This window comes from Trichosurus vulpecula, chromosome 9, assembly GCF_011100635.1.
Source record: "Trichosurus vulpecula isolate mTriVul1 chromosome 9, mTriVul1.pri, whole genome shotgun sequence".
Lineage (NCBI taxonomy): Eukaryota > Metazoa > Chordata > Mammalia > Diprotodontia > Phalangeridae > Trichosurus > Trichosurus vulpecula.
The window spans coordinates 47,857,047-47,878,387 of record NC_050581.1 but is presented as its reverse complement, the minus strand read 5'-3'; the positions used below and the strand labels follow the sequence as shown (position 1 = coordinate 47,878,387).

Here is a 21,341-nt window from a genome sequence, read left to right as displayed (position 1 = left end):
GAAAGATTACTTTCTTTTAAAATAATTTTTATTTTGCTGTTATTATCACCTTTATTTCCAAATATATCTCTTTTCCCATCTACACTCTCCATAAGTACCAATGATCTCTTAATGGCCAAATCTAATGAATTAATGAACGGCTTTTTCTCAATCCTCATCCTTCTTGACTTCTCTGAAGCTTTCAACACCCTTGGCCACCCTCTTCTCCCTGATACGTTCTACTTGTTAGGTTCCTGTGACACTAATCTGTCTTGATTGTCTTTCTACCTGTCTGACCCCAGTCTCCTTTACTGGATCTTCATTGCAGTTGGGCGTACTAATCATGGGTGTCTGCCAAGGCTAAGTCCTGTGCCCTCTTCTCTTCTCCCTCTATATTATTTTGTTTGGCGACCTCATCAGCTTCCATTGATTCAATGATCACCTCCACGCCGGTGATTCTCAGATCCACTTATCCAGCCCTCACTTTTCCGTTGACCTCCAGTCTTGCATCTCCAACTGCCTATAGGACACCCCTAGCTGGATGTCTTAAACTCAACCTATCCAACTTTAAACTCATTATCCTTCCTTTCAAGCATCCCCCTGCTTCCTTTCTTCTCATTACTGTTGAGGGTACCACCAACTTCCCATTCTCCCAGGCTTTCAACCTAGGTGTCATACTCCACCCCTTATTCTTTCTCTCCCACCCAATCTATTGTCAAAGCCTATTGAATTTATTTCTGTAATTTCCCTCCTATACATCCCCTTCTCTCCTCCAACACCGCCACTGCCTCGATGTAGGCCCTCAACACCCCACACCTGGATTATTGCCAGAGCCTTTTGGCCTCTATCCCTGCCTCAAGTTTCTCCAGACTCCAGACCATCCTCCGTTCAGTTGTCAAAATGATCTTCCTGAAATGCATGGCACTCCACTGGCTCCCTATTACTGCCAGGATCAAATATAAAATCCTCTTCTTCTTTAAGGCCCTTCATAAGTAGGCCCCTCCCAAACTTCCCAGTCTTTTTATACCTGACATATTTTTTACACCTTACATATTTTACACACATTTTGTGATCCAATGACCTTGGTCTACTTGCTATTTGTTCACACACACACACACACACACACACGACCTATCATCTCCCTAATCTGGGCATTTTCACCGTTTGTTTCCCATACTTGGAATCCTCTTCCTCATCATCTCTGCCTCCTGGCTCAAGACTCACCTAAAATTCTACCTTCTCCAAGAGTCCTTTCCTGATCTCCTTTAATATTAGTGCCTTTCCTTAGCCGATTATTTCCAATCTATCCTTTATACGTCTTGTTTGTACATAGTTGTTTATACATTGCCTCCCCAGTTAGACTGTGACCTCCCCGAGGGCAGGGACTGTTCTTCATTGTTGTTTTGTCCAGCCTCGTATCCCCAGTGTTTAGCATAGTGTCTGCACTATGTTGCGTTGATTTGTTGACTCTTCCCTACCCAGATAGCCTTCCCTTGTAAAAAAGAGTAGAAAAGATAGGAAAAAACCATTTAGCAAAACTAACCAACACATGGGTTGCGTCTGACAATCTATGTGCAGTTCCACACCCACAGTCCCCCATTTCTGCAGAAAAAAGGACAGAGATACATCTATCTCTCCTTCAGGGTCTTGCTTGGTTGTTACCATTACAAAAAGTTCAGCTTCTTTTTAATCCTGGTAAAGACCGCTTAGGGAAAAGGCTCTATGGATAAGGTGGGTGACTTGAGCCTTGAAATGCGGGTTTTCGATGATGAAGAAAAAAGGCAGGAAATTTATTCCCTGTGTGGGCAAAGTCCTGGAGATGAGAGAGGTTAGGACAGGAACAGGGAACAGAGAGCACAGGTTAGCCGGAACACTGGCAAAGGGAAGGAGAGTAGCAACAGTAAAAGTTGGAGGCAGATTGGGGAGAGCCTTGAATGTCTAGATGAAGAATTCATCCTTTATTCAATAGAGAGTAAGTGGAGGATACATTGGGGAGGGGGAACCTCTCCAGCTTTTGGCTTCCTAGGTCAAATGGGGAAAACCATGCCTACTCTGCCTAGCGGACATGAGCACTATGGGGTTCAAATTAAATAACAAATGAGAGAGGCAGCAAGGAGGTACTGTAAAGGATTGAAAACTGGCCTCAAGGAAGAGCTGGGTTCAAATCCCAACTCTGACACATGGTGGCTCTGTGACCTTGGGCAAATCCTAGGCAGCTGTCTACAACTATTAAGTAACTGAATAAATATTGATCTTCAGGGCAGAGGAAATTTCCTTTAGCAACAACAACAACAACATACCTCCTTCAGCCACATTACCTGGCAGAGAAGCTGTAAATACTGGACAAGGGTTTCCGTATTCTTCGTATTGCTCTGGAGAATTTGGCTTCTGCCCACTTTAGTATCTGGTGGGCAGCCTGGTGAAGAAGAGGCAGCCACAGTAAGGAATCAGCCTCCCACTCCCTCCAGACTCCCTCCAGTTATGGTTCTTGTGGTTGCCCCCTCACTACCAGGGTGCTCAGCTATTGGCCTAATAAGGTACCTGAGCCACAACCCACTGTTCATCCCTGAAGGGAGGGGGGAGGGATGGGAGGAGATATATTCTGTCTGGGACTCACCAGATCTAGGGCACCCTTCACAGCTTGTAGAGACAGCAGGATTGGTCTCATGAGCCAGGTGTCCTTCATCCCTGAGGGCACACAGGCCTGCATCCTCTTCATAGCCTCCTCAGTCCTCTCCTGCCACACCTCATCCAGGGGTTTGAGTGTGACTTCGTAGTAGGCATCCTTCAGCGTGGCTAATGGCTCTGCAAGAGTTAGCCATCCCTAGCCCTCCAGCTGGAGACCTCTAGGAGCTCCCCTGAGTGGGGGACAGCAGACCAAAGAGGACGAACCTTTCCAAGCCTAGTCCTAGTCAGGCAGGGGTGGGGAACCTGCATCCTCGAGGCCACATGTGGTCCTCTAGGTGCTTGGGTATGGCCTTTTGACTGAGTCCAAGTTTTATTTTTTTTTTTGTTGTTATTGTTGTTTTTTGGAGGGGGGAAGGCAGGGCAATGGGGGTTAAGTGACTTGCCCAAGGTCACACAGCTAGTAAGTGTGTCAAGTATCTGAGGCTGAATTTGAACTCAGGTCCTCCTGACTCCAGGGCTGGTGCTCTACTCACTGTGCCACCTAGCTGCCCCTGAGTCCAAGTTTTATAGAACAAAAATTTTAATTAAGGGGATTTGTTCTGTGAAGTTTGGATTCAGTCAAAGGGATGTGCTTGAGGATCCTAGGTCCTCAAGGCCTAGGGCCTTGGGCCTCTGACCCTAGGGCCAATGTGGCCTTGAGGTCTCAGGTTCCTCACCTTTGTTACTAAGGTCTTTCAAAGGACCTGAAGCAGGGGTCCCAACACCTCAGGCAACAAACAAGCACTGGCCTGAATACCCAGAGCCTAGAGTAATTCAGGAAGTCAATGTAAGGGCAATTTTTCATTCCTCTCTCTCCTTTCTGTTCTCTGCTTGGTTCCTAGGAGATTCTGTAGGGAATATTGGGGAGGCAAATGAGAGAACAAATGAGACCCAGAGGAGGAGTCAAGGGAAAAGTCACTTACTTTGCAACTCACTCTGTGTCTGTTCCATAACGGTTTGGAGCCTCTCCAGGTGCAGGGGGAGGTGATGTTTCAACACCTGCCTGGCTGAGCTTTGCCTCCACAGCCCAGCTGCTGCTCTACCCCCAGCCTGGAGTGCTCTCACGGCAGCCTGGGACATCTGCAGGAGCCAGCCAGTTGCACTGTCCAGGAAGTCAATCTGTTGCACCTGCCAGCCCAGAGAGGAAATCCCCCACTAACTGTCGGCAGCCCTGAAGGCTGGAGAATCTCCTCTGGCCCCTTCACCCTCCTAAGAACTCAGGCTTGGGATTTCTGGGTAGTTTTGCCTCCATTCCCAGGGCACCAGAGCCTTAATCTGGCATAACTTTAGATATGAAGAAGGTTCTCTTTATCTAGCAAATTGTAGAGTTAGTGTGGGACAAGGGATTTTCCATCTACAGGGCCACTCCCTGATTCAGAGAGCTCTGCCCTAGACTCCAGAAATAGGGCATCAACCCCTTATATCTTTCCATCATCCCACAGTCCCTCTGATCCCCTTATACCTCTCTCTCTCTCATTTTCCCCTAGCCTCTAATATTTCTCCTCCCTTATTCCACATCCCACCTAAATCCACATGTCCACCCAATTCTCCCACTATTTTCATAGCTAGGCAGGGTAATAGGGATGATATTTTCATGCTCTCTGAGATAATCTCACCCTCAATGGAAGGAAGAATAAAGGCAAAATCAAGCTGAATGAAAGAGGAAGCATGGTTGAAACTTTGACGCCCTGTTACCAAGCTAGGATTCAGCCCCCAGAACCATCCAGCAACAGAAGAGGCCAGGCTTGGCCAGGCCAACGCACCAGGTCCTGGAACTCCTGGAGGTAGGTATCAAACACCTGGAACTTCTCCACGAGTCTGGCTTGTAGGTGAGACCCAACTTGGGCCAGTTTGGACTGTAGAAACACAAACGCAGGACCAGGTAAGTAGAAACAGCCTGAGTTGGGCTTGTAGGCTATTGAAGTAGGAGCTAGGACTGGAGAGGCAAAGGTTGAGGAGAGTCCAATAGATTATAGGAATAGCCCATTCTCTTCATCTGTTTGATTTATTACATAAACATATACACACGCATACACACGCAAACATATACCTACACATACATACATATACATATATGTATATATAGATAGAGCTTAATAAATGCTCTATTTTCTGAAGTCTAGCTCTTCCACAAGCTGTAGATTGTAAATAACTCATCTCTCTCCTTAAGTGGGGTTCTACTTAAGGTGCCCACTTGATACGTAGAGCCACACAGAGAGGCTTGGGCAGATTTACCTCCATTTATATATGTATAGGTATGTATATATAAATTCCCCCAAGAATATATAAAAATATACTATATATTATTTTATCATATGTATGTGTGTATACATCTGTATATGTATATATCTGTATGTGTGCATACATATACATGCACACACACATATAATCTCCTCGAGGGAATCTGTAGGTGTTAAATACTTGGTTCTTCTCAGTCAGAAGGAGAGAGGATGTACAAGGAGCAGGAGTGTATGTGATATCTTCCCCTCAGCAATTTTCATCTATTCAGATGGATCGGTGATTTCATTGATTTGGGAATTCCCTTCAACGATGCAGTGCAGATTGCCACCCAGCCCTGCCTGTCTGTGCCTGCAGTGTGACTCTTGTCCATGTTGTCCCAAAAGTTTGCCCCAGGGGCCTATTCTCAAAGGGGAAGCTCTAGACATGGGCGTTTGCGGTGGGAGGGGAAGAGATAGAGATAGACAGACAGACAGACAGAGACAGACAGAGAGGCAGAGACAGAGACAGAGAGAGAGATAGACACAGAGACAGACACAGAGAGAGACACAGAGGGAGAGAGAGAGAGGCACTAACAACTGGGCTTTGTTTCTTTAAACTTTTAACACCCGCAATTAATTTTTTAATTACATTAATATAATATTATATAATGATGTATAATATTATATTCTAGTAATAAATTAATCAAATGAGTCAACAACGTTACAAACAGAAATCCTTGTACCTGAATATCGCTTGTATTTCCAGACTTTCACAGCAATTACCCCATCCTATCCTCATACACTCCCCAGCCTGGGTATGTGTAGAGGTCAGGGAGTGTTCTCCCCATTGGGCAATTGAGGAAAAGGAGGCCCAAAGAGGTGGGCTGACTTCTCCAATATATTATAGATCATATAGGAGGTGATGGAGCAGAAATTTGAGCCCCAATCTACTTCCTCCTAGCCCAAGTCTCTTCTTACTTAGACCATCTACTTACTTCTCAGAAACCAAAAAGGTGGGGGTGAGGAGGAAGGATCTGGAAGCTATTTGCCCATCTCTAACAAAGAGCAAAAATACATAAAGAAAAACCAAAGACTATGCCTTTGCCATCTCTGACTCTTGACTCTCCAAACTCCACCTCCTTTTCCTCATCTGATATATCAGTGCAAGACTCTGCACTAGGACCTTCCTCTCCTAATTGGTGACTATTCTCATCAGGACCACCATTCAGGAAAGACTTCGGCCTGGCTTCACATCTCTCTTGCCTCAATGGTCCAGGTTTCTTCTCTTCACTGGAGGCATTATCTTCACTCACATACCCCTACTCCCTACCCATTTACTAGGACCCTTGTATGAGTTGTTTTCCTATGTTACTGTGGAAGCTTCTTGAATGTAGGGACCATCTTGCTTGATTGTATTTGTACCCCTGACACTTATACAGTGACTGGCACATAATAAATGCTACATTTTCTGAAATCTACTCCTTCTGAGCTGTAGATTTAAAATGACCTGTCACTCTCTCCTCTTTTGGACCCCACTCAAAGACCACCCCACCCCACCCCTGCCACACGTAGCCCCACACAGAGCAGCCTGTGCAAGTTTACCTCCATATTCCCAATGGGGGTGATGCAGCCATGTGCAGCCAGGCTTAGACTCTGGTTGGCAGCCCTGAGGATCAGCTGGCCCAAGTGTTCATTTTGTCCACCAAAGGCACGAAGCACAGCCTCAGCCTTAGCCACTTGCCTTCCATCAGAGCAGGCACTGATCTCCACACCCTCCTCCTTTGTCCCTAGGGCAATGAAAGAACAAATTGATTCACCAGAATGCTTCTCATTTGGCTTCTCTGATACTGGTCCCTGAAGTGGAAAGGGCCATACTCATAATAGGTTGGATATAAATTATCAAACATGTATAAACACAGTAGATACAAAGTAGATATAAGATAATTTGGGGGGAGAGGGCACTAGCATGGGTGTGTGTGTGTGTGTGTGTGTGTGTGTGTGTGTGTGTGAAGATCAGGAAAGGCTTCATGTGAAAGGAGACCCTTGAAGGAAGCTAGAGATTCTAAGAGATGGTGGTGAGAAAGGAATACTTTCTATGCATGGAATAGGAGACAGCCAATTTAAAGGGCAGGGAGCACATTTTGGTATTCTTCACAACACTTAACAATACAGGGCACACAACAGGTGTCCTACAAATAAATGGTGAATAAGAATCAAGCTAGATTACTGGGCAGAGTTGGCAGTCACATTTGTACCCCCAAAGTGAGGGTTTCCCCAGGGGTAGAGAGGGATATCAGCTCCAATCAGAGTAAGCCCTTCAAAGTAAGTAAAGATTGTTCCCAAAGATGAGAGGTGAGAAGACGCCTCTTTTCTCCCTCCCCTTCTCCTTTGCAGATGTTGGGGTCCACAATTGTGGAATATTGCATTTAACATTAGATTTTTTTTGATATATTGATCCATTTTACTGAATTATTTTTCTCTTTTCTTCCTTTTTCTTTTAAAAGATCCTTTGTTATAAGGAATAACCCTGTAAGGAGGGGGAAGGGATACAGGTGGAAATCTAGGCAATATAAAAAATGAATGATATTTTAAAATCTATCCTAATTTTATAAATGTAAATTTGTCTTTTCTTGTTTGAGTTTTCTATCAATTACGATCTACCACCAGCACCACCCAATATTCATTTGACATGTTTTATATGGCCTGAGGACAGACTAGTAACAATGGACAGAGGCAAATTTTTGGTTGGATATAAAGAAAATTTCTCTAACAGTTACAACTAGTCCTAAGTAGAAGTGGGAGTTAGTAAGTCTTCTATCACTGGGTCTTTAAGTAGGGGCTGGATAAACCACTTGTCCACTGTGTTACGGAGAGGATACCTCTTCAGACATGGATTGGATCGAGATGACCCTAGAAGGCTCTTTCAACTATGAGTCCTTTTCTCTGGATAAGATACACATTTCAGTTCAGATGTTTTCAGTCATGCCCAACTCTGTGTGACCCCATTAGAGGTTTTATACTGGAGTGGTTTGCCATTTCCTTCTCCACCTCAATTTACAGATGAGGAAATTGAGGCAAACACGGTTAAGTGACTTGTTCAGGGTCACACAGGTAGTAAACGTCTGAGGCCAGATTTGAACTCTGGAAGATGAATCTTCCTGATCTAAGTACAACACTCTATCCACTGTGCCACCTGGCTGCCCCAAAATACACATACATATTCCCAAAGGTTGCTGATGCCTTCACCTACCTTTTCCATATGCCAGGTAAGCCCGGAGACAGTCTGGGGACCGGGAAGCTGTCAACTCCCATTTTTCCTCTCTTTCCATGCTCCCCTGAAGCAAGACTACTCTCTGAGAGGCTGATGCAGTGACCCTTCCCAGCAGACTTACTTGCTGATCTCCCGGTGCCCTCAGCTATAGTTGAGAGAGAAACTCAAGTCTATCAAGTTGATCATGACCCTCTCCTGCCCTCCCAAAAAAGGCAAGTCCGAGAACAATAGGGCTGACACCTTCCTTACATCTTCTCTGGCTCCCTAGTCTCCCTCCCTCCTGTAGTTCTGAATAATAATGATGTGGAAGAAAATGTTAGGTTCTGAAGTAAAAGGGTAATATGAGAGACTTCATATATAGACTTCCCCTATGGGAAGAAAGCGGTTCCCTGGGTAATGTGGGCATCAAACCGGAGGCTCCCTTGCCCCCAAAACATCTCTGGCATTAACCTGCCATAAGAGTCATGAAGTCGGTCCCCATCCTTAAAATGGGGCCAATAAGGAGAGATAGAGTGGTACGGGAGGCTGGGGCAGGGGTAAGAGGGCTGAATTTGGAGTCCAAAGACCCAGGTTCTAATCCTGCCTCTTTCACTACAGAGGGTGCGTCTGTCACTGGGGTGACCCTGAGCAAGTCTCCAAGGCCTCAGTTTCCTCACCTGTAAAATGAATAGGTTGCACTAGGTGACTTCCCAGGACCCTTCTAGCTCTTATCCTATGATATAATATAGGACATTATATATGATGTAACCCATGCTCAGCCTGTCTCATAGGGCTGCTGGACATTCCCTAGGAGAAAATGTAAGCCAAAGCATTGATGCAGGAGCAGAATCATAGCTCTTGATAGAGCCAGAAAGGACCTCAGAGGCCATCTAGATCAACCCCCTCATTTTACAGATAAGGAAACTGAGGCCCAGAGCAGGTTAAGCAACTTCTCCAAAGTCACCCTGGTAGGGTCAGAGTCAAAATTTGAATCCAGGACCTCTGACTCCAGGGTCAGAGTACTTTCCGTGGTCCAATGCTGGGGTTGCCATTTCTATCATGGGAGGAAGTAATAGGAACAGTTATTAATCTTTTCTGCAGGAATGGAGGCCCTGGGGCTGTGATAATGGGGAAAGGCAGCCCATCTGTCTGTGGATTATGGGCCCTGAGAGACTGAATATGACCAAGAGGGAGGGATGCTTGGCTAAATAGATAGGGACGCGTTTCCTTCCAGCACCTGCCGCTAGATGGCAGTATGATGCAAGCAGAAGCAGCCTGCCTCCCCTCCCCCACCCATCCCCATCCCCAAAAGTGGGGAATTGGACACTGACTCAGGATCTCAGGGCCAGCCCACGCTGTCCCTTTGTTTGACAGCAGACAGAGGGGACACCCGTGACCTGAGGAATGGGAATGCTGGCCAGTGTCCCAGAGCCCTGAGGACCAGAACGCAGCTTCAGGTCCAGGGCCAGACACCCACCAATTTGTCCGCCTAATCTCATAGCCTTCTACAGCTGGAAGGGACTTCACATACTGTCTAGTCCAACCCACTCATTTTTACAGACGAGGAAAAGAGGCTCACGAGGTTCTCTCTCTTTTGAGAACAGAAAGCTGGGAGCAAACTTGATTGTGCCCACGACCCAGAAAGACTTGCTTAAGGTCATACAGAAAGTGATCATCAGAGACAGGATTTGAACCAAGGTCCTTTCCCGCCAGAGCCAGGGTTTTTTCCACTGTATGACAAAATCTGACTTTTTTGGAGTGTCTGTTGGGGAGTATGTGGTCATCACCTCAGGGGTCCCCGATGGAGCTCCGTTTCTAGACTGCATGAATGCACTGTGAGGAAGGGTGGGGGGAATCTGCAATTCTTTCTCCAATTCATGGATATATAACAACTCTAGGTGGAAGTACTAGGTGCCCTGTTCCCCCTTCCTTCTCTCCCCCACCCAGGTTCTCTCCTTTAAGAACAGAAAGCTAGAATCAAGCTCAACTGTGTCCACAACCCAGAGAGAAGCTACACTAGGCGGAATCTACATATAGCTGTCATCCCAGCTCATGCATTCTGTAGGCCTGTGAAACCAGGACATTATACCAGGAAAACGAACTGTTTCCATTTGAATTATCTTAGGGAGATTCTGAAGATCACCTGGCAAGATAAGGTATTGTGGGACACTGAGGTCCTTTGTCAAGTTGAACTACCAAGGTTCAAACTCTACTGCAGAGAGCACAGCTCTGATGGGCTGGCCACATATATGCATTTGCCTAAAAGACTATTTAATGGAGAATTCGCACAAGGCAAGTGCTCCTGCAGAGGTGTGTTGGTAAGCAAAATGGGCTCTTAGCACTTAGTTGGCCTTTGTTTCCTTTGAGTAATTCAGTGGATTTCATTGAGCCTTACAAGTGCTAAGCCCCAGGCCCAAACCCCTATGTGTGGAACCTATGTGGATGTGGATTGGTGACTGGGGTGGGGCCCAAGGTGGGGCTGGCTAAGGGGAGGTGCTAACTCCAGAGCCATGCCCTCTTGAGTCTTACTAAGTGCTAAGCCCCAGGCTCTAACCCCTATTAGGTGTTAACCTAACCTATGTGGATGTGAACCTTCCAGGGTCCTAAGGGGAGGGGCTAACTCAAGAGCCAATCATAGCAGCCCAAGCTCTGGTCATTCAGATGACATTCAATGACTCTAAAACCCTGTAAGAAGTGAAGACAGAGCCATTTGTGCAGGGCTCTCACTCGTGGTGGTGCTGAGGCAGAGACTTTGGGCAGCTGTAGCTAAGAGCCCTCCAGCTTGTAACCTGGATGCTGAGACTTCGTTAAACTCTGGCAACCATGTATTGGGATTTGAATCAGACAAGGTCTGTCTGTTGACATTTGTACTTTGTTTGTATTTTGTCCTGAAGTTCAGGGTGCTGGCTTTTTCCCCTGAACTAAGCGAATGATATATGTATCCTGAATTAAAGTAAGCTTGTCAACCCCTTAAACATTGCTTTCCTTACTAAAGCAGATCAAAAGAACCTGTGCTTTGCAGCGTGCTGGTAACATTCTTGTTGTTGGGCTTGGGTTGGTCTTACACCCCAACAACAGCTGCTAGCTGAATTGTTGAAACGAGAGGCCAGACAATGCAATCCGAGGACACTCTCAAGGTCTCTCGGAAGAACTTTGGTATCAGTCATGAGACGTGGGAGACCCTGGCACAGGACTACCCAGCATGGCGCGCCTGCATCAAAGAAGGCTCTGTGCTTTGTGTACCAAGCAGAATGGCAGTAGCTCGAAAGAAACACGGGATGCCCAAATTTAGAGACATTTCTGTTCTAAATGTTCATGTGGACTATTTGTGCCTGACCTGTGGTAGAGCCTTCCGAGCTCGTATTGGTCTGATCAGCCACAGTCAGATGCACTGTACCTTAACCCCAACGAAGTGATGTCACTTTGGTCTTCTTTGAGAGTGAAGGACAACAACCAACCATTTATCTTACATCCCTGCACACACACATTTACACACTACAGTGTCTACACAGAGGAAGGAGATATGAGGTAAGTGCTGCGCTGTGCCTTGGGGTGGCAGGTACAACCTCCACCCCTAATCTCCCTATGCTACTCTGTTCTCGTCCTGAAATGCACACTCCTCAGTCTCTGTCTCTCTTTCCATGTTCTAGCGTTCTCAGTATCCGTCCAGCTTCTAACTACCGCTTTCCATATACACCAACACTCTGCTCACTTCTGACATCCCTCAATACTCTCCCCTCCCCCAGCGAATAAGCAAGCAATTGTTCCCTTTTCTAGTCACTCTCACAACCAGGAGAGGGATTTTTTCAATGTTCCAGCCAGTGGCATCTACAGCTTTCCTCTCTCCAGACCAAAATTCCTCCTCTAGGTCTCACTCATACCCCTTTCTCTTTGGAGTGGAAGAGGGGACCCCTGCTTCTTTGCCCGTCCCCAAGGGAGAAGTGCCTGGTACTCTCGAGAATCCCTTCTTGCCTAGGGGGCCTGATATTAGCTAATCCACTCCTCTTTGCTGGGTGGGTGAGTCTGCAGATTAAAAAGGCTCTGATGGCTTGTCTCAATGCTTTGTCCAGCTCTAGCCAGAACTCCTTTCTATAGGCCCTCCCCTCTTGTCATTGGCTCAGAGGTCTAAACAGTGCCGAGGGAAACCATTCCAATAATTCCTCTTATCCTCCTTTCTTCCCTCTTGTCCATCTGAGGTGAATTTTGAGTTTAAGGGTACTTCCCACAGGGATTTTCCTTCTCACCTCCATCTGTAAGGCCTCTCAGAACTCCTGTGCTCTTCAAAGCAGGAAGGATGCTGATAGGCCCCCTTGAGGCCTCCCTCCTGGTTCTGATCCTGCATATAATGGTGCTACACAGTTTGCAAAGTGCTTTGGCATATATTTTATTCCAGGAGATGATCAGCATTGGAGTTGAGTGCCCACTTTTCATAGGCTTGTAGACTTACAGCCTGTCCCAAAAGTCTTAGTGCAATTTTAAGTTAAGAAAGCTGCATTAAGACTCTTGGGACACCCTGCATGGAAACTTAGTTCAATATCTCATCTAATCCTCTCATTTTACAGACGAGGAAATTGAGGCCCAGAGATGGGAAATGACTTGCCCAAAGTCACACAGGCAACAAAATAGAATCATGAAAAAAATCCCAATGCTGGCCTTGGGAAAGAACATCATTGCCCAGATCTCTCACGGAGGTAGATGTACCGATCATCCTTGTGTAGGTGGCACAGTAGAGAAAGCACTAGACCTGGAATCAGAGAGATCTGAGTTCAAATCCTATCTCAGACACTTACTAGCTGTGTGACCCTGGGCAAGTCACTTAACCTCTGCTTACCTTAGTTTCCTTACAATAAATAAATAAATAAATAAATGAGTGAATGAATGAATGAAAAAAAATAAATAGTAGCACCTACCTCCCAGGATGGTGGTGAGATTAAGATGAGATAATATTTATAAAGCTCTTTGCAAACCTTAAAGTTCTATACAACTACTACAGTGAGGATGATAATAGTGTAACTCACTCCCCACATTGCAAACATAGGCATGGGAGACCTTGTATGGCCATGCCCTAGGGAACCAAGGTTTCTTACTGACCTCTAGTGGCTGTTTCCCTGTTATCTCCTGCTTGCTTATATGTTCCCCTTTCCCATCTTGATCCCAAGGATCACTGACAAATGGGCCAAATGATCCAGGATTCCATATCAAAAAACCAGGCCATGCCATGCCTACCAACTCTGGGAAGCTTGTCAAGGCCAGCTTTTGGGGGACAACTTGTCTTGCGTTTTAATCTATTTTAGGCATTTAATAAATGCTTTTTGGTTGACTGATTGTAGATAACTGTCCATTAGACCTTCAAGAGTTGGCTAGACAAGGGGCTTCTTATGTTGTTTTGTGCATAGACCCCTTTGGCATCTGGTGAAGCCTATGGACTCCTGCCAGAATGTTTTTAAATTGGAATACATAGGATTACAAAGGAAATCAAAGAGTAGTGAAAATAAATATGTCACTTTTTCCCCATCCAACTTCATAGACCTCCTGGAAATATTATACCCATGGATTAGACTCCCGATTATGAACCCCTAGTCTCGAGTAAGATAAACATCTAACTACTCATCTGAGTCTTTCCTAAAAATTTATGCCAAGAAGATACTCGTCTCAGTCCCAAATAACTCTTAAATCAGGCAATGGTCTAACATTCTTGGTTGTTGTTCAGCTGTTTAAGCTGTGTTCAACTTTCCATGACCCCATTTGGGGTTTTCTTGGCAAAGATCCTGGAGTGGTTTTCCATTTCCTTCTCCAGAGCATTTTACCAATGAGGAAACTGAGGCAAACAGGCTTAAGTGACTTGCCCAGGGTCAGACAGCTAGTAAGTGTCTAAGGCCAGATCTGGATTCAGGCAGATGAATCTTCCTGACTCCAGCCCCAGTACTCTATTCACTGCTATTCTCACATCCTACCACATACTGAAAGCCCAATTCTTTCCTTCTATGTAGCAAAGGAACCATACAGTCAAGTTCAATTCTACTCAGCTTCCCAATCATTGAAAGTTACCTTTGTCTAACGGGTTGAAGATGCGTGTGTCCTAGGTGAAATAACCCCAGGAGGCTAAATTTTCCTCCTGCTTCCCTTGAAAAATGGGCAAGAAGATAATTCTTAACTCTGTAGAAAAGCATCCCCTCTCACCCCCTTTCTGGATGGGGAGAATGGTGGACATTACCAGTATCAGAATTTCTTGCTGAGCCATAATTTTAGCAAAGATCATCTACTCGTCCAACAACCCATCCAAGGTGACAGACAGTACAAGGGAAGCTGCCACCATGTTATTGCTGGACTTACTGTTAGGCTGCCTGGTGCTCACCACACCAGCCTAACACCCACCGGGGACTCTCCTTTTTAGGAATGGAAACCCAGAGGCAAGTTCAGCTGGGCCTATAAACCCAGATTAACTCAAATAAGCTGTACAGACTTTTACAAACCATTACTTGGTATTCGTACACACTGCAGCCACCAAGTCACATGCCCTACACCTGTGTATATCAATTAATCAATAGACATTAATAAATGATTTTTATATATCAAGCACTGTGCTAGGACTGGGGATACAAACAGTCCCTGCCTTCAAGGAACTCTCTCTCTTAGTGGGGGAATCGAAGCACATACATTTGAGTCAATACAAAATATAAAGAAAGCAACTTCACTACTTGAGGGCGATTAGGAAAGGCTAGGAGGTGCAGTAGATAGAGTACTAGGCCTGCAGTCAGGAAGATTCATCTTCCTGAGTTCAAATCCAGCCTCGGACACTTACTAGCGGTGTGGCCCTGGGCAAGTCACTTAATCCTGTTTGCCTCAGTTTTCCCATCTGTAAAATGACTTGGAGAAGGAAATTACAAATCACTCCAGTACCTTTACCTAGAAAACCCCAAAAGGGATCATGAAGAGTCAGACACAACCGAACATGTAGGAAGTGGTATTTGAACTACTTGAGTTGGTTGGGATTTTTTTTTTGAGGCAGTTGGGGTTAAGTGACTTGCCCAGGGTCACACAGCTAGTAAGTATCTGAGGCTGGATTTGAACTCAGATCCTCCTGACCCCAGAGCTAGTGCTCCATCCACTGTACCACCTAGCTGCCCCCATTTGAACTATTTGAAAAAAAAAAACAACTAGAGACTGTCTCTAAGGCAAAAGTGGGGAGGGAGTAAGATCCAGGCACGGGAGACAAAAAGGGCAAAGTTCAAAGGTAGGAGATGGAACGTTATGGGAGAAGAAGAGTGAAAAGGCCAATTTGGCTGGACCAAAGGGTTCATAAAAGGGAGTAAAACAGTAGGAAAAGACTGGAAAGGTAGGCTGGAAGCTGGTTGTGAACACTTTTAAATGCCAAAGAGTTTGAATTTGATCCTTAAGATAATAGAATCATACATGACATAAATCAGTCAATAGGCATTTATAAGGTAGCTGCTATGTGCCAGGCACTGTGTTAAGTACTGGGCATACAAAGCAATGCAAGAGGCAGTCCCTGCTCCCAAGGAGCTTGTAGTCTAAGGAAGAAGATAATATACAAACTATGAATGGCTACAGAGAAGCTATGGAAGAAAGGCACTCTCATAGAGGTGGGTGGGGAACCTGTGGCCTCGAGGCCAACTGTGGCCCTCTAGGTCCTCAAGTGCAGACCTTTGACTGAATTCAAACTTCACAGAACAAATCCCCTTAATGAAAGGATTATAAATATAACCATAATATAATAAATAAAAGCTAGTGACTAGCATATCCTGAGATCTACATTGACCACACAGAGGAGAAATCCTAGGCAGATGCCCTACTTAGTCTAAAATGTCCCCTCTCTGTAACCTCTATATTTTCCCCCATGCTCTGGAACTCTCAACACAGAACCTGCTCCCACCTCCCCCAGCACATACCTCACTTGGCCTGCATCAAAATGTCCCAATTAACAAGACCCTCCTTGTCCCTCCCCCTCCCCCCCACCAAGAATTGCAATCAATCACTCCTTTTAATCCCTCCTCACAAAGGCATGGGGGATCTTCTTGGAAAGAGGAACTACCCCACCCCCACCCCATCACTCCCACTCCCAAGCTTGCAGCAGCCTCATCTTCAGACAATAAAGCTCTGATTGAAGCAAATCCCTGTAACTGAGTTCACTTCCAGGGAAATGCCATTCGAAAAAATGTGATTCACTTGTAAATGAGTTAAAATGCCCTTGATGAGACAAGCAGGGTTATTCTGGCATTATTCACCCTGGGTTAAAGACCAGTTCCTTCTGTCTAGGTAATAATACCTCACATTTGTATATGATACTTTTAAAACTCTTCCTGGTATGTTAGCTCATATGTGACAGGTAGTGTGACCCAGAACTGACTCCCAGGGGTCACAAAGGGAGTTACTGACTTAATGTGGACTAGAACAATGTCATCCTGAAATCAAAGCCTAATGGATCTTCAAAGGAAGAGGTCTGTCTGTTCTTTCAGGGTTTAGGGGAACCAGGTCTATGAGATGCACCTCTCCAAAGAGAATGGCTAGATTGGGTTCTCCCATGCACAAGCCTAAGGTACTCAAGTTCTACTCACCTCTAGCTCTCCAGAGAAATCTTGGGTCTTTGGAGTACTGTGGTTCCTGAGGGTCAAGACCAGCACCAAACCATGTCCAGTGTCTGGGGCAAGGCGGAGCACGTTCCTGGATTGTAGCACAAAGCTGCCTTGGTTCAGCAGGTGTTCTCCAGAGATCACAACAGCCTGGAGATAGACATGGGAGCAATCTCTAAACTGAAATCTGGACACTGAATCCATCCCCACCAGGCTGACTGCCTCCCCAAAACAAAACCCAAGACCAATTCAAGAAAACCATCGGTTCTGTGCTCAAGATGTCAAAAGGCGTTTCAGAGAGCCTTATTTTGTAAGGTTGTCTGTAGGGGGCCACGTTGAATACTGAGTTAGATCAGCTAAAATGAAAATAATAGAATGAGTGAGAGAATATCTTTTAAGTATAATTTGAGCTAGTGCTTGGTGGGGAATAGCTCATGACCTTTGTTCTGGTTGTGGGAAAACTAGCCTTGTCAAATGCCAAATCAGTACCCAATAGTATTCACCCCCACCTCCACCCCCCCCAACCCCCTTCTCTTATGGAGTAGGTGTGACTTACACTGGAAAGATTACAGAGTCCCAGTGTGAGAGAATGGCTGAGATGGTTGAGATAGTTGGTCTCTATTTCTCCCAGGAAGTTTTGCTTGGGGCAGGAGGTCAAGAAGATATTCTCTAGAGTCACCTCTGCATGGAGTCTATCTGACTGGAGTGGCTGGTGTCTCTGCGGGGAACAGAATAACCCAGGGAGGCTGGTGGGCAGCCTCTGTAGTAAGAAAGAAAATGCCCGCTACATTGGGATTTGACTTCTTGGTCCAACTTATACCATTAGGCCAAGTGTGTTGGCAGACCCTAGAATGCCCCACTATTGTCCTGAGGAAAAGGGGAACGAGCAATGGGCGTGTGTTCCCTGCCACACAGGGCATGCCTGCTTATCCATACTACCATCTATGTATGCCCGTGTATGTAGACATGCCCAGGTACTGTTGATTTTACAGGGAGAGTAAGGAGAGCCCTCCAAAAATGTCTCCCCTCACAATACAACCCAGTCTGTTGCTGATGTCAGAAATTCCACTGTTAGATTTCTTTCCTTTGACTTAAAGGATTGATCCCCACTAATAGGGAAATACGACTGAATGGGAACACAACTGTTATTTCCTTAGGGTAAAGGAGTTGATCAGATTCAGAGCTAGTTTTTATGGTGGTGGGGGGGAAGGTCCTGAGGGGAGGAAGGGGGAGGGAAACAAAGCAGAAGCATCCTTTTCCTCTAGGAGGTAAGAAGATTGGAGGTAAGCTGGAGGAGGTAAGAAGAAGGAAAGGGAGGGGAGAAGATGATGCTAAAGACAAACTTTCCTTGTTTCGCAGTTCTGTCTAGCACTAGCTCCAACCCAGCTTCTGGAAGATCAGAGTTCTGAACCGGCTATCAAAAGGACTGGGTGCTGTCTGTGGAGAACTCTGGACACAAGGTTTTCTCAAGCTGCCAAGCTGGCAGATACCAGTAGGAGCCAGACTTTGGGCCGTCTCCCCTTCCATTTATGTGCCCCAACAAAATGCCCAACTAATCCCTGTGTCCTGTCTTCAGCTCCCTACCCCCCAACACTACTAACATTCTAGCCATCCATAGTATCTCTCTACTTGGGATATCCCAGAAGAAAAGACTTGTAGTGTGGCCCTTTTTCCTCTGACACTAGCCACCATGTCGTGGACCTTTTAAAAGGCCAAAGATGCCTAGGGTCAGCAACCATGGCCTTCCTCTGTGTGGAGCAAACCAGTTTATCTATGAAAGGACTGAAGAAGCCTCTTCTTCTACTCTATCCCCAGGAAATCCAGCACCATGGAGGTGCTGTAGTCGAAATAAGAATAAACAAAAGTGAACACCGAAACTAAGAATCAAATCTATTCTCGTGCCTGGGATATCTCAGGTGCCATTTTCTATGAAAGAAATGAGATGGAGTTAAATGTTCTTCCTTCCAGGATCATGAGAATAAGTAATTCCAAGATGATAGAAAACAGCCCCCTCTTCCTGGCTGTCACAGCATCGCTTTGGCTTTTCTCATGTTACCTCATATTTCAGACTCTGTTTGACTTTCTGGCTGTCCCAGGACAGATCAAGATGCTCGCTGAACACCGCTGCAGTCTGAGTTACAGATCCGCAGGCCTTGAGATTGCCCAGGGTCAGGAATTTCTGGAGCTAATCAAGGGAAAAGCATTGGTATTAATGATTCTGGGAAAAGGGATATTTTTCTCTTTGGTATGAAAATTAAGTGATCATACTTTAGTGTTCTTTTCAGAGTTTAATAAAATACAGCCGTACTCAGAGAGGAAGGGATAGACCCGCTGGCTGTCTTCAATTTATCCTGTCTGTATCATGTTTACACTTTGATGTTTGCACATAACTACAGTAGTAATAGCCAATAGCCAATATTTATATAGTCCTTACTGTGCACCAGGCATTTTACAATTTTATCTTCTGGGGGAGGTAGGGAGGTGCCATTATGATCCCCAATTTACAGATGAGGAAACTGAGGCCAACAGAAATTAAATGACTTGCCCAAAGTCAAACAGCTAGTAAATGTCTGATTTGAATCCAGATTTCAATTCAGGTCCTCCTCTCTAGACTGTGAGCTCTTTGAGAGCAACTACAGGATTTGGGTTTGGTTTGGTTTTGCCTTTGTTGGTATCTCCAGAGCATGACACGTAGTAGGTGCTTCGTAAATGCCTGTTGACTTTACTTTGATATCTCTTCTTGTCCTAAGAGCCAAGTCTGGTCCCAAAACCTGAATCCTGATCCAGAAAGCTACTAAGGTGGAGAGAATGCTCGTTGGTTAATATAAAACATAGAATATAAATATAATAATAAAAAATATAATTATATTTAATAATAATAATTATTATTATTATAAAATAATAATTAATATAAAAGAAACATCTCTGGAGTTTGAACTTGATGCAAAATTCACTTCCTCTTTGCCTAGTCTTGCTAACAGGATGGCCTTGCCTTTGCACCAGAGAAATTGGGGAATAACTGCATTTGTTCAGCACTGTGGCCAAGGCCTGTACGAGGTACTACGTCCTAGTCCGTGGTCATCCAGTTCAAATCATTTACCGAGCACTTGCTACATATAAGGTTCTGTGCTAGATGCTATGGATACAAAGATTTTTTTAATGACAAAGTCCATGTCCTCAAAGAACTTACGTTTTCCTGGGGCACGGGTGCCATGATAAAAATGAAGGTTTTAGAACAAGCCACCATAGGAACATATAGGTTTATGACTCCTCAAAACTCTTCCTCTCTCTGAACTGGTGGGGACTCATTCCTAAAGGATTGTATATATTCTGCAATGTTCCCTGTTGCAATAGAATGGAAGCTCCCTGAGGGCAAGAACTGTTTCCTTTTCTTCTTTGTGTCCTTAGCACATCCCTTCAGGTGGTATCATTTATTTATTGACGAATTGATTGTAGAGCCCTTGGAGTTGATGGCCGGTGGTAACCCGTGGTATTGCCATCTCAATCCTCAGACCCCCTCTGAGGGGAAAGCCTCCATCCCCATCGCATGTACCTGTCCTGAGGCTGCGGTCAGGCAGCTTTCCCAGCTGGTGATGGTAGCCTCCGACTTGTCTGCCCAGGTGAACTGGAAGTTGATGGGTTTCCCCCTATTCCAGGCAAGTTGTACCTACAGCCAGAGGCGAGAACCAGATGAGCTTCAGGATAATAGGACTGGATTGGCAGGCCCCCTCTCTGCTCTGTACCATGGTCCTGTACCTACGCTAGGTCTCCAAGCTGTAGACTTGTCCCATGGCTGATATCTGCTTACCAGATGAAGAGACCAAAAGAGACCAAAGCACAAAAGACCTTATCATCTGTCTCTATAGACATGCTTCTTCTAAGGATAGATGCCATGTGTCTTGAGCAGTTTTGACATTCACCTACTTGGAAGCAGAGGGTTCTTAGGATCATAGTATCTCAAGCTAGAAGGGGACTCAGAGGAAACCTAGCTCAACCCTTTTATTTTACAAATGAGGAAACTGAGGCCCAGAGAGGTTCAGTGCCCTGTTCTAGGACATATAGGTAGTAAACAGAAGGGTGGGATTTGAACCCAGGTCCTCTGATTTCAGAGACTCTTTCCACCTCTAAGAAACCTTTGTAGTTTTTTAATAGTATTTTGTTTTTTCCAATTACATGTAAAGACAATTTTTAACATTAATTTTCTATAAGATTTTGAGTTCCAAATTTTTCTCCCTCCCCTCTCCCAACATCATAAGTGGTGTGATATAAAACTTTTGTAGTTTTAAGGAATTGAACAGCAGCATATGCCCATTTTTCTCCTTTGAAGTATAACTATTCCCTCTTAGGGATTCCAGGTAGAAAAAGCCAATTGCAATCCATTTCTGTCCCCTTTACCACCTCCCTATCCACCTTTGCACCAGCTTGGGAATGTTTGCAATCTCACCTGTTGGCTGTACCTGCTCCCTCTCTTCTCTGCCAGGCCCTTGGCTTCCATGTGGCTCCAGGATAGGTTGAAGGGATGAGCAAATGCCACCTGGCCATCCATTTGATCCTTCCCCAGCTTTAGAGAGGAGAACAGCACCACCTGGCCAGAGTCAGAGACCAATGAGAGAAATGTCATGAGCACCAAAGTTT

At 45.3% G+C, this 21,341-nt stretch overlaps 1 protein-coding gene across 1 annotated transcript in view; it reads right to left on the bottom strand.

The window, feature by feature from the left end:
* LOC118832099 overlaps positions 1-21,341 on the bottom strand; it is a 171,918-nt gene that overhangs the window by 23,159 nt on the left and 127,418 nt on the right. The window contains exons 56-66 of the mRNA XM_036739540.1: positions 21,151-21,291; positions 20,260-20,373; positions 18,763-18,891; positions 17,263-17,424; positions 16,692-16,856; positions 8,116-8,281; positions 6,468-6,652; positions 4,410-4,502; positions 3,570-3,774; positions 2,597-2,784; positions 2,298-2,395 (exon numbers count right to left, since the gene is read on the bottom strand). Of these exons, the coding sequence (XP_036595435.1) occupies positions 2,298-2,395; positions 2,597-2,784; positions 3,570-3,774; positions 4,410-4,502; positions 6,468-6,652; positions 8,116-8,281; positions 16,692-16,856; positions 17,263-17,424; positions 18,763-18,891; positions 20,260-20,373; positions 21,151-21,291 (1,646 nt within the window). The remainder of the gene's footprint in view (positions 1-2,297; positions 2,396-2,596; positions 2,785-3,569; positions 3,775-4,409; positions 4,503-6,467; positions 6,653-8,115; positions 8,282-16,691; positions 16,857-17,262; positions 17,425-18,762; positions 18,892-20,259; positions 20,374-21,150; positions 21,292-21,341) is intronic.